The sequence below is a fragment of the Ptychodera flava genome (genome assembly GCF_041260155.1).
Source record: "Ptychodera flava strain L36383 chromosome 3 unlocalized genomic scaffold, AS_Pfla_20210202 Scaffold_25__1_contigs__length_14229661_pilon, whole genome shotgun sequence".
NCBI lineage: Eukaryota > Metazoa > Hemichordata > Enteropneusta > Ptychoderidae > Ptychodera > Ptychodera flava.
Window position 1 is genome coordinate 8,722,843 of NW_027248279.1, and position 15,830 is coordinate 8,738,672.

Genomic DNA, 15,830 nt, shown 5'->3' on the forward strand with positions numbered 1-15,830 from the left:
TCAACACTGTCTATAAATCATGCAACAGGAAGAATACTGCTTAATCGGTTTCTCTTAAATTGTACATTAAGTCGAATCTGGTCGTTGTAAGGTCATTTTAACCCAGATTCGCCGAGAAAAGCCAAAATCATAGAACAGCCGGAACTATTTTACAAGTACCACGCGGAGGTACACAATACCTTTGTCAGGTGTACTTTGAATGCGGAAGTTAGAAGTGCGTATGTAAAGAGGTATTAGCATGGAGGATTGAACATTGATTAACATTCAGCGTTGTAGGTTGTGTAGTGTACAAGACGCTTCAAATGGTAAACACTTGGATCATTTCATCGAAGCCTCATGGAGATCCCAAGGACATCTACGTGCAATGTCATTTACAGGTGCATCATTAGTGTACTCTTCACAGGTAGGAATTTTGCGTTTCTTATGTATTTCCTTGCCGATTACGACAAACTTTATCGCGCCGGGCCGGCTGTCGGTCGCGTCGCCGCTCGTGTCTGAGATCGCTGCAACGTGATAATACTTCGAGTATCGCTCTGATTTACGTTGTCCAGTTCGGACCGAGAGATCTAATATCTTCAAAACCGATCGCTACTTGGTAAATACACTTCGCTTGAATCTTATCGAAGTCTTTTTTCCCACGTGTGTTCATTGGTTTGTCGATCGTGTTGAACGGCGGAACGCGGGTTTGCAAGCAGTCAGAACAACACACAGCGATCAGCTTTGTTGATAAGTGCCGTACTCTTCTGTTTAAAATGAGCGAATAGTAATATGCGCACAAAAGTTGAGCGATTCCGTTAAGACATTGTCGTTTGTAACGGTGCTCTTCATATTATAGGAAATGTCGTTGATCCGTAGCGACTTTTCGATTCGCTCTACAATTTTTACTTCACGGTTTGGGAAGGCCGCTTGCCAACGCAGTGTCTGAGAATATGAGAAGATGAGTTCTGAACAGAACGATCACTGACATCGTCAACTCAGCAAGCGCTGACATGATTCCAGACAGCAACAGCGTGAAATCCTTTTAAACATCAGTTTAGGGTCAGACCAAAGTCGGGTGCTATTTTGATTTACTTTTATCGTTAAATTGGTAATCAGCCTCAACACAGCCAATCGTCTTGTCGTCGAAGTTGGCGAAGTGAAAAACACCCATCATGTGTCATAGAAGGGAGAGTTTTAATCCTATCTAAATGGTATTTGTGTTCGCCATTGAGTCAAGAAATAAAAAATCCATAGTACATAGTTTTGGACAGCTTAGTGGAGTCAATCGATGGACAATGAAGCGGGCAAGACAAAACCAACACCCAAGTAATGCAGGTACATGATCGTATCCGGAAAGTTATTCAGGAATGGACGATGTGAAAATGTAGTCAACTGCGAAACTGCACACTTTCTGGCAAATACTGGTGATTATTTCTTAAACGTCAATTTATAGAAAACCCTGTTAGAGTTTTATATTAGAATCTTCAGCAAGCCCCGTCTCGAATGTTTGTTAAATACATTAATGTATGTCAAGTAAGTTGTTTACATGTTAGATACTGAACAAGGACCTCGTTGAAATAATTTTGTTATAATTATTTGACAATATTAATGGCTTCAGCAACGCACCAAAATTCTCTCAAAACATTCCCCCACACCAAGTTGAATTTTAGCAGTTGTTTATTTTCTGTCAAGTATATCTCTGAAATATTGCACAGCATTGCAAAGACAGACTCAAAAAAACGTAGATGGAATTATGATTGGTTTTGATCGTAATTTCATGTACATAAAATCAGCCATAGTGACACTACTGGTAACCAATCTAACCAAATGGAACTATCGCCTTTTAGTCAAGACCACAAGTTAGCCTTAACCAGATAATGAACTCAATACTTTCAAATAAGTTCAGTTTGGATAATGTGAATTGTTATTTTGACCTGTATAGAATCATGATTCATACCATTTGTAAGATATCTTGCCTATATGTGTAGGTTGGACTATTTTATTCCACAAACAGGAAAGTTTGATCTCTCCAAGTACAATTTTTGAAACTCTATGACTTACAAAATTACATGTAGTTTTCTGTAACACGCATTCTCACCAACTTCCACAGCATTGAATTTTAGACATTCACAAAAATCCTTCCGAATGAGGTTTTGTGGAACAAATATAGCAATTAAGGTGACTTCATTAAGCTGGATAATTTCTCTAATTAATGTCAGAAAGTGATCTATGAATTTAATATCAGTATTTCAATGTAATCTCACTGGTTTAGGTATAATTTAATTTCATACTGATTAAAGTATTATTTTTCAGGGTCATAAAGTACCTTTACTTCAACTGCTGGTAGTAATTTGCCTTGAGGCTGATTTCCTAACACACTGTTATTATGTAAGACATCAGTATTGTGCTGTCTATAGTATGAATTGCATTGTATGTGAATGGTACAAAACCCCATTGGCAACAAGACAGACAAATTGACCAATGGAAGACACCCATTGACTTGCCTCTACAGTCTATGTTGTATCACAATCCAACTTTTCAACAAAGTACACATTAACACCATAGGTTAACTGATTCATTTCCGTAGTTGTCAATGTTCGTAGTCACATTCAGGAACGAATTTCTCAATTCAGTTTTATGTACACTCTCTCTTCCATGTTTCAAACAAGATCAGATAATATTTCCTTCACTTGATAAGTGTGTTGATATTTTCAGAAACTAATGTTCATTCAAATTGCACCCAGGCTTCAATTTGATGATCAAATGAAATGTTTCTCAGTACACTTACTGATTGGAATGGAATTTGTGTAGTTCCATACAAGGTCTTTCAGTGTGTCATTTTCAAGTTTATTAGATCTTTTCATTTATGGATAGGGTATCTGTTGGTAGGACTTACTGCCGGCATTTTAGATATCTGTTGTTAACATGTAGTGCCGACGTTCTGTACACAATGGTCATTAAGAAAGATCTAACAATTGGTGAAATGTTGCAGTGCAGAGTTGTAAACTTCACACTCATGACCATGCAATCCATCCTCTTTGTTTCAACATCAGAGTAGTACTACTTTCTCAGAAAAGTTCAACTATTTATCAACTAAGGAATGTTCTTTTATAATTTTTATTCAGATGAATAAGTGATTTCTAAATTCTAATCTGCTTCCAAATCTGCCAACAACACTTGATAAAAGTCATCATTCTTTACATCCTTTCTTCTTGGACTTTCAAATCTTAAAGTTTAATGCAAACATAAATATATGACCGTTTTGCTATATAAGAGGATAAGTGCAATGTAAAAGCACAGCATTGAGTGGCAAACATGATGTGAAAGAGTTTTTTTGATAGAGGTTGGTTATCCCAATTTTGATGACGGTCAGTCTTGTCAAGATATTGCAAGTTGTGAGTACTTTTTGCTAATGGTATTATTTCACATAAAATATGAATTCTGTATACTGGTAAAAAAATGATGAGAAAGTATTAATGAAAACATGACTTGTACAAGTCTTCATGTCTTTTGGTATCTCCATGATGTAATCGAGTGGTCTAATTATTGCTTCTCCAGTCACTGAAGATTACTATTCAAAAGTTTGCTTAAGTTAAATGGAAAAGTTTGTGAAAGTGAAGAGAAATTGTAGTTATATGCACAAATAAGTCTTGAATAACTACGATGGACAGGAAATGTAAGAAGGAACAGTTAACAAAGGATATTGACATTGATTGCCAAGTACATAGAGTTGTTACATATTGACTTTATAAATGTTTACCAAGGCGGCCAATACAAACTGTTGGTTTGAATCACCAAGATGGCAAACTGGAAATGGATTTCATCAATATCATGATATCATATAAGTATAAGAAAGTAGTACCGGGTGTACAACCTTGTAGAACATCTGAATTCGGATGTAAGCAATCACTTACTCATTATTTGAGTAGTCCTTCATTGTACAGGAAGCAAAACATCAGGCAGATACTAATCAGTAAGGAGGGTTTTGTAAAATCTGCTGTACACTGCGTGGCAATTGCTGGTGAATGCTTGGCAAATTGATAGAAATGTGTGTTTGCCCATGTTAATTCATAGATTACAATCCACAAGTTTCCAGTCAGGAATGTTGTATGATGGGATTAAGATTATAATAATCAATAAGGGATATGACTGGCTGATTTTCACTGATAGCAAGCTTGAAGTGATTAAGATGGGTCACATCAAAGTTCAATCCATCTTGTTCAATCAAACAAGTTCAGTTTGAACTGAAGCTGTCCATTATTTGGAACTTTGTTGTTGTTATCATCATTTCTGGTTTGTAAAATAGATTAGATGTATGGACAGTAAAATAGATTAGATGTATGGACTGTAGACAGATTCTTTATTATTTAAATATTGCATTAAATTGAGAATATAACAGTTATTTTGAAAATTTTCAAATTTATGTCTGTTTTCCATTGAGAACACCATTTGGCATAAAATGATTTCTTTGAAAATTTTTGTTTAACATGCAGTATGTTGACGTATTTTAAAACATGGCCGACATTGTGAGAGTGTCACTGTGTGTTTCAACCAAGCCATGATGAATTGTAGGAATAGAAATAGTGCAGCAAGTGATTGTTAATTTAATATGCAAAAGAAAAATGCTCTTCTCTTGTGTGCAAGGCATTATCACGTATTGTTTACATAGTTTTTCGGATCAGTTAAAAAAAAGTTTTTAGGATGTTAAGTCATTGAGGAGTCTAGTGGTTGTAGGAAGTCAAACATTACCAAAATATTTGATGGTTTGCTTAGAAACCATGTGTAAAGGTATCTAGGCAAGGCAAGTAACACCCTGGAACTTCAAAGTAAAGTTTAAAGGACAAAATAAAGATGTAGTTTACTGATAAATGCCCCACCCTATGGAAGAAAAATGTCTGTGTTTGCTGCCAAGAATAAACAGTCTTTTGTTCCATCAGTAGTAATGTTCTAAACTGAGTACATGTGTGTGTACTTGGCTAGCTCTATCCAAAAGTGTCGTTATTTCCATCAAGTTGATGAAAGATTGAAAACACATGTACTTCTTATCAGAGTTTCATCTTCCAACATTGCTACTTCAATAAACAGCATTTGTTGTGAATGCTATTTTGACAAAGGTGTGCGAAGACAGAGAGAAAGAGTTTCCAAGCAAACCGATAGACCACTGTTTAGATCCCTCCATACAATACAAAGGTAAAATTAGTTTTTCAAAAGCATTAGTCGTTATATTGAATTTTCCTTGCAGATATTTTGCAAAGCCCTCACATACTTGTAGAGTAAATAAAATTTGATGTTAACAGTTTGACTGAGCAGTAAACTCCACCGTAGGCATAGATTGTACCACAGTCCCTCCATCTATTGTGGTTTTACTCACTTTTTATGAAGGGATTACCATGTTTTGTTTGTTTGTTCAGTGAAACGTACTTGTCTCCACATGTGAAGTCTTGTCAATGGAAATGAAATGTTTTTCAAACTGATATTTTGCATTGACTGTTTTTTAAGAATTCAACTTGGAAAAGAAAACAAACTTAAGTGGCTGCAATTATTCACAAACACTTTGCCTGCCAACACTCCCCCATCTACCTTGTGTCATCACTAAATACACAGATTTGATTTGGTTTGTTATTGCAGCAGCTTATAATCTGTGAAAAATCGTGTTTACAGAATTTCTGTCTTCAGGGGACTTCAAATTTTAATTTTAATTTTAAAATGTACCATATTAGACATGTTGGGCTTTACTAGTTTTAACCAACTTGACCTGGTGGTGAAATATGAACTTGGCCAGACAAAAGTTCACTTTCCCAAATTTACAGGGAGCACACTATCTGTTATAATCTTCAGAAACAGAAGGATAAAGACTCCAAAAAGAGACTATCAGTTTTGTGTAAGGCAGCTCTGCAACAAAGGAGTACTATATTTTGCTGTCTGGAAAAACTCATTTCAACAACTCCAAAATATGTTGCAGTTGTGGCCTGGTTAAACACAGCACATATCATGGGCCATTTAGAGATGCAAATATCAGCATAGAGTGGTGGACTTCTCAAGGAAAAGCTAAGTAGCGGAACCCTTGAAATAGAAATGACTCTGTCAGGAAATTAATGACCATGTCAGTATAAAGCAAATATTGGAAAAGACATTTTGTGGACTTGTTAGTATATGATCAGTCACTTTGGACAGATCTACAAATGGCTTGATCAGTTTTGTCAGCATGGTTAATAATCGATCAGTTTTTTGTCTGGCATTGAAAAGTTCAAGTGTGAAATGTTGAGTACCAGCCATAGTGGCATTTTAGCTAAACTTGATAATTTAACAAAAAATAATGGAAGATTTTGAAATCTAAGCCTGGAGTCTAGGCAGCTCAAATACTGACTACTGTATCAGTGTGCAATGATGGTCCTGTCTGCAAAATTTCCAAAAAAGGATTTGATGAAAAATGTTGAATAAATTTTAAAAATTGTTGATGTAGAAAATTTAAAATTGCTATTCAGCTTTAATAAAGTTAACTGAAATTTCTGTCATTTTAAAATCAATAATATCCTACTGCATTACACTCTGTGGAGAAAGAATTCAAAATATTTAAAGGACGTCCTTTTGTCATTTGGTCATTTTCAAAGCCCTAAGGAGTTACTGCTTCAATTGTCTTGCAATAAGTTTCTTAAGTAAGTCTATTGAGATCTATTGTTCCTCTGATTGAAATATCCAACCTTGCATTGATCTGTACAAAGCTTTCAAGTCAAAAATGTTGATAATCAATACTTGTAGAAGGTGTCTGCATAGGCAGTATGGACAAGATATCTTTGCATCAACGTGTGTGTCTTGCCAATGTTTTATTGAATTGCTTTTCTTTCAAATTATCAATGGATTTTTAAAGATGTGCTGTATTTGTAAAATTCAGTATGGGTATCTGTAAATGTACCATATATAGTGTGTGGATTAGTCAGTGAAAGTCAATGGTATTATATGTTACCCTACCTCAGTGTACTAGGAATAAAGTGTGAATGCCCTAGAAATTCCCTCACAATTCATGTGATCTCAGATACATTAATGCCCAGACTGTCTAACTGTAAATAAGTACATACACTAGTGGTGTTGATACGTGTTTTAGTTTGACATTGCACTCCTAGCAAAGTCTGAAGCTTCGAATTTGAATTGCGTTTTTAATTTTGTACGTCTAAGCAAGCATGCACAATTGACTGGTGTAGATTGTAATTTGACCGCAGAATTGCTGTTTTATGAACTGCATAGAGCAGATGATTGCTACAGCTATTGCTTCATCAACATTGCTCAAGTTTAAACCTTAAATAAATATGCCAAATTGTATGTGAGTTAGAGTAGAAGTCTGGCATACACCTACAAAACTGCTCTTACACTACAGTGTTTTGTAGTCAAAGACCGTCTAGTCAGAGACACGGTCAACATATTTGCCAAAGACCTCACAGCCAGACAGATTAGCTTTAACACAAGGCAGTGATCTCTACATGTACGTATAATATGCTCAGTTTTTTTCAGTGTGTGCAAATAGACTGGAGAATGTCACAAAACAATACCATTGGAACCCATTTAATCAACTTCATCACAAACCTTCAATTTTCTTCATGTGTCTTTGACAACCAGCTGTTATGCGTAACCTGGACAGTCGTTATTTTAATTGTGGAAACAAAGCGGTCACATGCAAATCAAGGCTGCTTGTCTAAATGGCAACAACGTCTGAAGCAAACTGAAAGACTGCATGTAGTGGACCTACCAAACACTTCATTTGTTTTCTTAATACCTTCCATTGTTAGCATGGATTTGTGTATCGGTGCCATCAAAGACAAGACTGTTGACTAATTGAGTGAAGAAATCTGTTGGTCTAAAATCAAGCCTGAAATACCAGAAAGGAAGTTTTTCAGGCTATCTTTCATGAAAGTGACATCACATTTTGTAAGGATGTTTTCCATTGACAGAAATTGGTTGTCTTATGTGCGGAGTGTTTTCACAGCATTGCCTGTAGGAACACCTGTTACATTGTCTCAATTTGTGAAGTTTGACAAACGCTTTAGTAATTTGTTCAATTGAAAATGGTTGAATCCTTCTCAGCTACAAGTAGGTTTTCAAGTACTTCCATTAGCTGAGGACAAACACTAGAGTACAGTCCTGTCCATACTGTCTTATCCTGCCCACTGCCTCTGTTATTGTCTGTACCTGCAGATCTCTTACAGCTTCTCAAAACTTTTCACACATTTATTGAATGGCAATCAAGATACGTTGTCCATCTGTTCACACCTTTCCTTGAAAGCCATTTTGATACAATTATCAGCTAGAACTAAATTCTGTAGAGTTAAGGACATGATCAACACCTGACATCTATCTGAAATGTTGTTAGAAAAGTATCTTACGAGTGTCCTGATACTTAATTGTAACAGGCAAGTCTTGATAAAAAATACTTGTGTGTGTACATGTATGGCCTCCTTAGATTAGCCTAATAAATTTTTGAATGCAAGGGTTTTATCTGTGTGACTGTATAAGCTTTTAGAAGTCTATTTTCAGTACTCACAGAGTGCCAAGCGTGAAATCCCTGCTAGGTGTTATGTGGAGTAAGCTAGAGTAAGCTTTTCAAGACCTAAATATCTCTGTAAGCCCTGGGGCTTTGTTAGATAGGATAGCATAAGGTGATTGAAGTACTGGTCATATCAGATCTCTAAGGAGAGGTTTTGAACAGGGATCTTAGAATGAGAGTATGTATTAGTCTATGCTAGAAACAAACTATCCCATCATGCATAGCAGCATGGGAATTTTGCAGATGTAAGTGTTTTGTATGAAATATAACTAATCCATTTGTCATTCAGGTGTGGTAATCTTTCGACCTTTGTGATTTGTCTCATTATTGATCAAGATTTAAATCATTATGATGAAGTATTAATCAAAGTCACAGATTGATGTGAAATTATAAATTGATTTGAAAACAGGAAAGTTTTATCCACAGGCATTGTCTGGCAGTGATGATTGATAGATGGATGTCTGGTGGTGACTTGTAGACAATAGATGCATGTAGATGATAGATGGATGTCTGGTGGTGACTTCAATAGATGCATGGAGATGATAGATGGATGTCTGGTGGTGACTTGTAGACAATAGATGCATGGAGATGATAGATGGATGTCTGGTGGTGACTTGTAGACAATAGCTGCATGGAGATGATAGATTGATGTCTGGTGGTGACTTGTACATGTAGACAATAGATGCATGGAGATGATAGATGGATGTCTGGTGGTGACTTGTAGACAATAGATGCATGGAGATGATAGATGGATGTCTGGTGGTGACTTGTAGACAATAGATGCATGGAGATGATAGATGGATGTCTGGTGGTGACTTGTAGACAATAGATGCATGTAGATGATAGATGGATGTCTGGTGGTGACTTGTAGACAATAGATGCATAGAGATGATAGATGGATGTCTGGTGGTGACTTGTAGACAATAGATGCATATAGATGATAGATGGATGTCTGGGGGTGACTTGTAGACAATAGATGCATGGAGATGATAGATGGATGTCTGGTGGTGACTTGTAGACAATAGATGCATATAGATGATAGATGGATGTCTGGTGGTGACTTGTAGACAATAGATGCATGTAGATGATAGATGGATGTCTGGTGGTGACTTGTAGACAGTAGATGATATAGAGGATAGATACATGTAGATATACCAGATGATAGATACAACATGTCTGGCAGTGACTGTCGATAATAGATCCATATACGTTTGGAAACATCAATAGAAAGAAAGAAATTTTCAAGACTTATTTTAATTTCTCTATTTCAGGATTGCTGTGTTCAGCTCAGTTAGAAGTCAAAGTAAATGACATAGAGACTGCGACTGATGGTGATGCATCAACATCATTGTCATGTTCTTTCAGTGGCTATTCAGGAACTCCTGCTACTATTATCCTTGCATGGGAAAAAACAGACACCGAAACTGGACAAAAACAATTCTTGATTCAGCAATTTAATGGTTACCCAGAAACTATTGGAAGATACACCATAGAGGGACAAGCTAATCTACGTATAGCTGGACCTATCACAGTTGACGATGTCGGCAGATACACTTGTAAAGTTTCTCTGATTGGTGGAGGCGCAGGTGGAACGCAGCAAGCTAGTGTGGAATTACTTATTAATAGTAAGTAATACTTCAAAATATTTTTGTTTGTGTGAACATTGCAATATATTGTGATCAATGTTATCACCCATTCATAATTTGATTGTCATTGCCTGATGTGCCAACTCTAATGCAAATTCCATGTTTGTCTCAAATACTGATACTATTTTAGAATATTTCAATGAATATCTGTCCAGTATTGACTGCCTAAACTCAAGCACTGTATCATCAATGAAAAAACAAAATGAAGTTATGAAGCAAGTTGGAAAAATTACAGAACATTCAACATTTTGATGTTATTCCTGTAATTAGACAATGCCTGTTGGATGATTGTTGAATAAAAAAAATAAAAAAAAAGATGTTTAACAAAGAAAAGTTACTGTCAATGCGATAAATTAAAAGCAATGAGAAATCAGAAAAAAAACTTGTCGGCAAATTGTTTAAGATACTGCATAGTTCATTCATGTCATATTAGTAGTATTATGTAGAATTCTCAGAAATAGTCCAGACAACCTCTAGGAAATCTTTGTATCGTCATATGTCATCAAGTATAAATAATTCCAACTGACAGGGCGATTCTTGTTCTATCAGTCAATTATATGTTAATATGTCAGCTACTGGATGTGTGATGTACGCTATGTATTGTTGGTTGAATGAATTCAGTGGCAGCAATAAACTCTTGCACTATTGTTTTGTAATCATTTACAAATTCTTTAAACAAAACGAGCACAGTATTATTTTGTGAAATGACACATTGATAGTATAATGTAGCCAAGGAAGTCAGTAGACATTACCATTGTCCCTGTCATACTTATATTATCTCCTGACAAGGGACAGCATAAACGATTTAAAATAAATGTACACCATTACTTGGTACAACACAAAATTATTGATGAACTATGGTCTCACATACACACAGCGTTTAGTATTTTCTAACGCGTAACGATATTATCAATGACTAAAAAAGCATTTTCACTGTAAGACATGAACAAAAATTTGACAAATAGTTTTACTCTACCTGAGACTTACGGATATGTTTTTGAATATAATGCAAGTACTAAGAAATTGCTGACAATAAAGTTTTTGATTTATTGATGTTTAGAAGATGTCCCAATAGTAGTGAAATGTTATTGATAAAAAACTAAAATCTTTCCTGGTGTGAATATTTTACCTTGTATATTGAATCCCATACATTGTAACATTACAAATAACCGGTATTTCATCAGAATTGGTATTGGCAGCGATAAAAGTACGCTACAATGTCATGTATTTGGCAATCAGCTGTGTTTTACAATGAGTGTTCTTTAAACGATGTGTTTTCATGAATTGTCCAGTACCAGGTGTACATTAAACTTCAATGAATTGCACTGATTTTCAGAGTCTTAAGGTAAACTTTCAAATGCACACACCCATCCCCTGGGATATCAGGCTTTTAGAGACTGAAAAAGATGTAATTAGTTGAAAAGTGGAGTTTCTCTGGTGGTCAGTTTTCAATTTGGTGTGTGAATAGTCGGTGTGTACCAGCCAGGAAAGCCTCCATTTACATTTAGTTAGTGTTTACTGTATTTAAACTGAATGTGTTCATAACCTCCAAGGTTTCAAGGTGAGAAAACACAGCCTGACAGAATTATCAGTTTTCACAAGATTTCACTTCTAACCAGAATGTTACATCTTGGCATTCCCACCGATAACACTGTATGGACACAAATATTTGTATGGCTATTTCTGCATGATTGTAACAATAGCCTTCACCCCTAAAAATGAAACATGCTTGAGTGACAGCATCAACGTTAATTTGATATTTTTGGTGTCATTGCCTAGGGCAAGTCATCAAATCAGTTCCACATTCCAAGTACCTATTCACTCTATTAAAACTTTTCTACTTCATTAGTAATTGCAATCAGGCTGCTTAAGCTACAGTCATGTCTATGAATAAAAATCAACCATTTTCTGTCGGAACTTTCAACATCTTAGATGTATGTGGTGTATCTACCTTGGAAAGTTCCATTTCCCGAGAGGGGTGTTCATTTAATCTGAGAATTGTCCAAAGTGCATGATTAGATAGACTGATGCATATACAGACTAAGGTCTGTAAGTATAGAAACAGGATATGGACAATTTGTCATTTGATATCATGTCACCTAAAAATAGAATGCATTTAATAATTATGATCTGATATTTCTTTGCATGTCTTTGATCATTATGAATTTATCTGGAGCTAAGTCATGGTGACAGACATATGTAAAGAATTGGTGTATGTTTCTTAGTTGACATGTAATGAAACTTAAACAAAAGATAATTCCTATGTTTTGAGAAACATCCCTTCATTATTTAAGTAGGCTAAGGATGGTTACCAGTGCAGCAAAGCAAGGTGTTACAAGTTTGATTTACAGAGTTTTTTGTAATATGGCAGAACTTTTGAAGGCTCTCCCTGGTACATTTCATGTCATAAGAAATATAGACATTTATAGGAGTATATAAAGTTCTTAGTGTGGTAAGACTTCATGTATAAAGGGGTAACCATGGAAACTTAGAAGTTGTAGAACATATTAGACAGTAACATAGGTGGTTCAGTGTTTGTTGTAGCTCTGAAGCGGCATGTACATGTATGTTTTCACTCAAATACTGCAGAGGGAATATAATATCTTGCAAGCCACTGGCAAGAAAATCGGCAGACAGTTTCTCTACAGTATAATATTATCGGCAGACAGTTTCTCTACAGTATAATATTACTTGAAGGGATACACTTTTGATGGACAGGCATAGTCTTAGTTTTGACAGGCAGGTAAATTATCCTCAGTTTTGGAACTATTTTCAGATCTCTGCCGATCAAACACAGTTTAGTTCATATGAAATCAGTTGCTATTCTTGCTGCATAGTCTATGTTATTGTGATTGGTAAATGACTCGTGATGTGCCAACTGGTCTAAAATTTTTTCACACTTTGGTTTCCTCAGTATCAGCCAAGCAGCCACAGTGATTGCTTCTTAAATTATCCCATCAAAGAGTATATTGATGATTGCATTAAAGCCCTCACAGGGTATAGCCATGATTGCATTGAAGCCCTCACAGGGTACAGCCATGATTGCATTGAAGCCCTCACAGGGTACAGCCATGATTGCATTGAAGCCCTCACAGGGTACAGCCATGATTGCATCATGAAGCCCTCACAGGGTACAACCATGATTGCATCATGAAGCCCTCACAGGGTACAGCCATGATTGCATTGAAGCCCTCACAGGGTACAGCCATGATTGCATCATGAAGCCCTCACAGGGTACAACCATGATTGCATTGAAGCGCCCTATCAGGCGTCAACTTGTGATGCAAATATAAGATTTTCGTCTCAAGTGAACACTTCCATGACACTCTGCAAGGGAAAGCTTTCCTTTACAGTTCTGTTTTGCTTATTTTTACAAAACTCATCATTTTAATCAAATTGTTTATCTTCAATTGTAAGTTGCTGATTAACTCAAATAAGTTGACTTTATTTCACGCCAAAATATCACACAATGCAAATTTATGTTTCCTCTCTGTAAATCAGTGAGACTTCAGGGCTCGAACTTAACGGTTGCCCGCTTGCCCGGGGCAAGTAAAACCTGACATCGGGCTGGTAAAAATAAATTACACTTGCCCGGTCGGGCAAGTGATAGACTTTGATAAAATTTACATGTTCTGGGAATAAAAAACTCAAGAAATTTTGTTAAACAATGTTCGCTGTTTCAAGTCACTGAAGCGGGTATCACAACCGACAAGCTGGACGTCAACATTCAGCGAGTAATATTCAGCTGTTGTCTTTCCTCCCTCGGGAAGTGTAATCTCACTTGCTTGTCGCTAGTGACTCCAAGGGGGTGTTGGTCAGTAATTTCAACAGCCACTTTGCACGCGGTAACCTGACTGAGACAACGCAGACTGTATGTCATAGCAAAGCAAACCACCCTGTTTTCATGTAAATTTTTGAAATCTACGCCTGACAAAGTCACAGATTCCGGAACAGGATCTGTGTCAGGGGATACAGTACACGTTCAGCTGGCCGGCCACTCAGAAATCGACGGTGATAAAGCTATAGCGGTCGCAGCATCGAGTTCAGTGGAAAGTTACTTAGTAAGTGAAGAAGCAGAAGTGCGACATATATTAAAGGAAACGACAATGGAAGTTTCAAAACTTATGGAGAAGAGATTTGCTGATGCGAATATCGATTGATGGGCCACCCCTTCAACTGTATGACCCCAATCCTGCACTAGAATATTGGTAGACGAGTGGGCAGAGATCACGAAGACCAACACTAATGGATCGTAACAATTAACGCGATTATCAATACAGACAAAACAGAACCTGCATTGATATGATGCCGTCAGCCACATTTTGAGATTGCTTGGTCTTCGTGATCTCTGCCCAAACAATGTAAACAGACAAAAAAATCGGGCAAGTAAGTTTGTTCCTCGGGCAAGTAAAATTTCTGGAAACTTGCCCGCAGGGCAAGTAGGTAAAAAAGTTAAGTTCGAGCCCTGGACTTCAATTTATCATAACAGACTTTACATTTTTATGGGTGAAGAAACTGAAATGTTTAGTTATTGAGCGTAAGCATTTAATAGGGCTGTAAAATATCTGGCTGCCACTTTCTCTCAAATACATTCACAAACACAAAATACAGTGGCAGACACAAAACATTTAACAGGATTATAGCAGTTCATAGATATAGCTTTGTTTAATACTGGATTCAAGATATTACAAAGTGGAGAATTTGTTAACATTAAAACGATTTATTTTAAAAGATTGTAAGGAAATCAATGTTAGATGCAGATTTGATGCAGATTTGCATGATGTGTCTGTATTGTTATTCAGAAACGCTGTGAACTGTACAAACATGAACTCAAAGCTGGCACCACGATGTGTCAAAAACCAGAAAAATGTGAGCTGTGCTCAGACAATTTCACAAGATATGTAATAGCTGCAAATCTTGCAGTGTATATTTGGTAGATTAAATCAACATTGTTTTCTAGACACTCAATTAGAAAGTAGCCTCTCATGATTGCATGATCCAATGAATGCATGATAAAACCTGGAAGTGTTTTCCTGCTGAAGTAGCTGTTCATGTTGTCAGCTTTTAGGTTCAAGTTTCACTTGAAAGTTTCAGACTTTCCAAAGGGCAAATCATCACCTTTTCATTACAATTCTTTGTATGTAATAGAAGCCTCACTACAAGGCGTATTGACATTTCACATTGCCAGCAAACATTTATGACATTCATCCACAGACACGTTCATCAAAATCAGAAACATTGAGTTGTAAACGTCACGGCCAATGAACAGTCTCTATATTATTCAGAAACCTTCACACTCAGAGCTAAAAACAGTTGACCCTTGGGTGAATGATGCCTCTTTAACTGTAACATTTATTTTCCAAGTTTCTATTTGTAGTCCTGTGAACAGTATTCAGTTTTATGAGTGCATGTGTGTGTACAGGTGTTACTAAATGGCTGTTATGTCAAACCGTCCATTCACCCACCATGGGACAGACAGTGCAGTGTTCTCCCAGGATCAAGCAAAAGCGTAGCGGCTAATTGCATAATCATTTGCATATCATTAATTTATATTTGCATATGGATATAAGCTTGCACATGCACCCAGGCATTCATGTACACTCACAACAAAATGCAATGGTAACACACAAGTATGCAATTTGAACATCATGGAAACTCTTTATTACACT

General features: G+C 36.4%; 1 protein-coding gene across 4 annotated transcripts in view; it reads left to right on the forward strand.

Annotated features, from left to right (window-relative positions):
* The first annotated feature begins 214 nt into the window (after nt 1-214).
* The window catches only part of LOC139125673 (nephrin-like), an 82,652-nt gene continuing 67,036 nt past the window's right edge, over nt 215-15,830 (forward strand). For 2 of the 4 annotated variants that reach the window (XM_070691775.1, XM_070691778.1), the window contains exons 1-2: nt 239-403; nt 9,787-10,140. In XM_070691775.1, the coding sequence (XP_070547876.1) occupies nt 337-403; nt 9,787-10,140 (421 nt within the window). In that variant the 5' untranslated portion in view covers nt 239-336. Of the gene's footprint in view, nt 404-9,786; nt 10,141-15,830 lie in introns of all 4 variants that reach the window. The other 2 variants (XM_070691777.1, XM_070691779.1) reach the window with 2 other exon arrangements.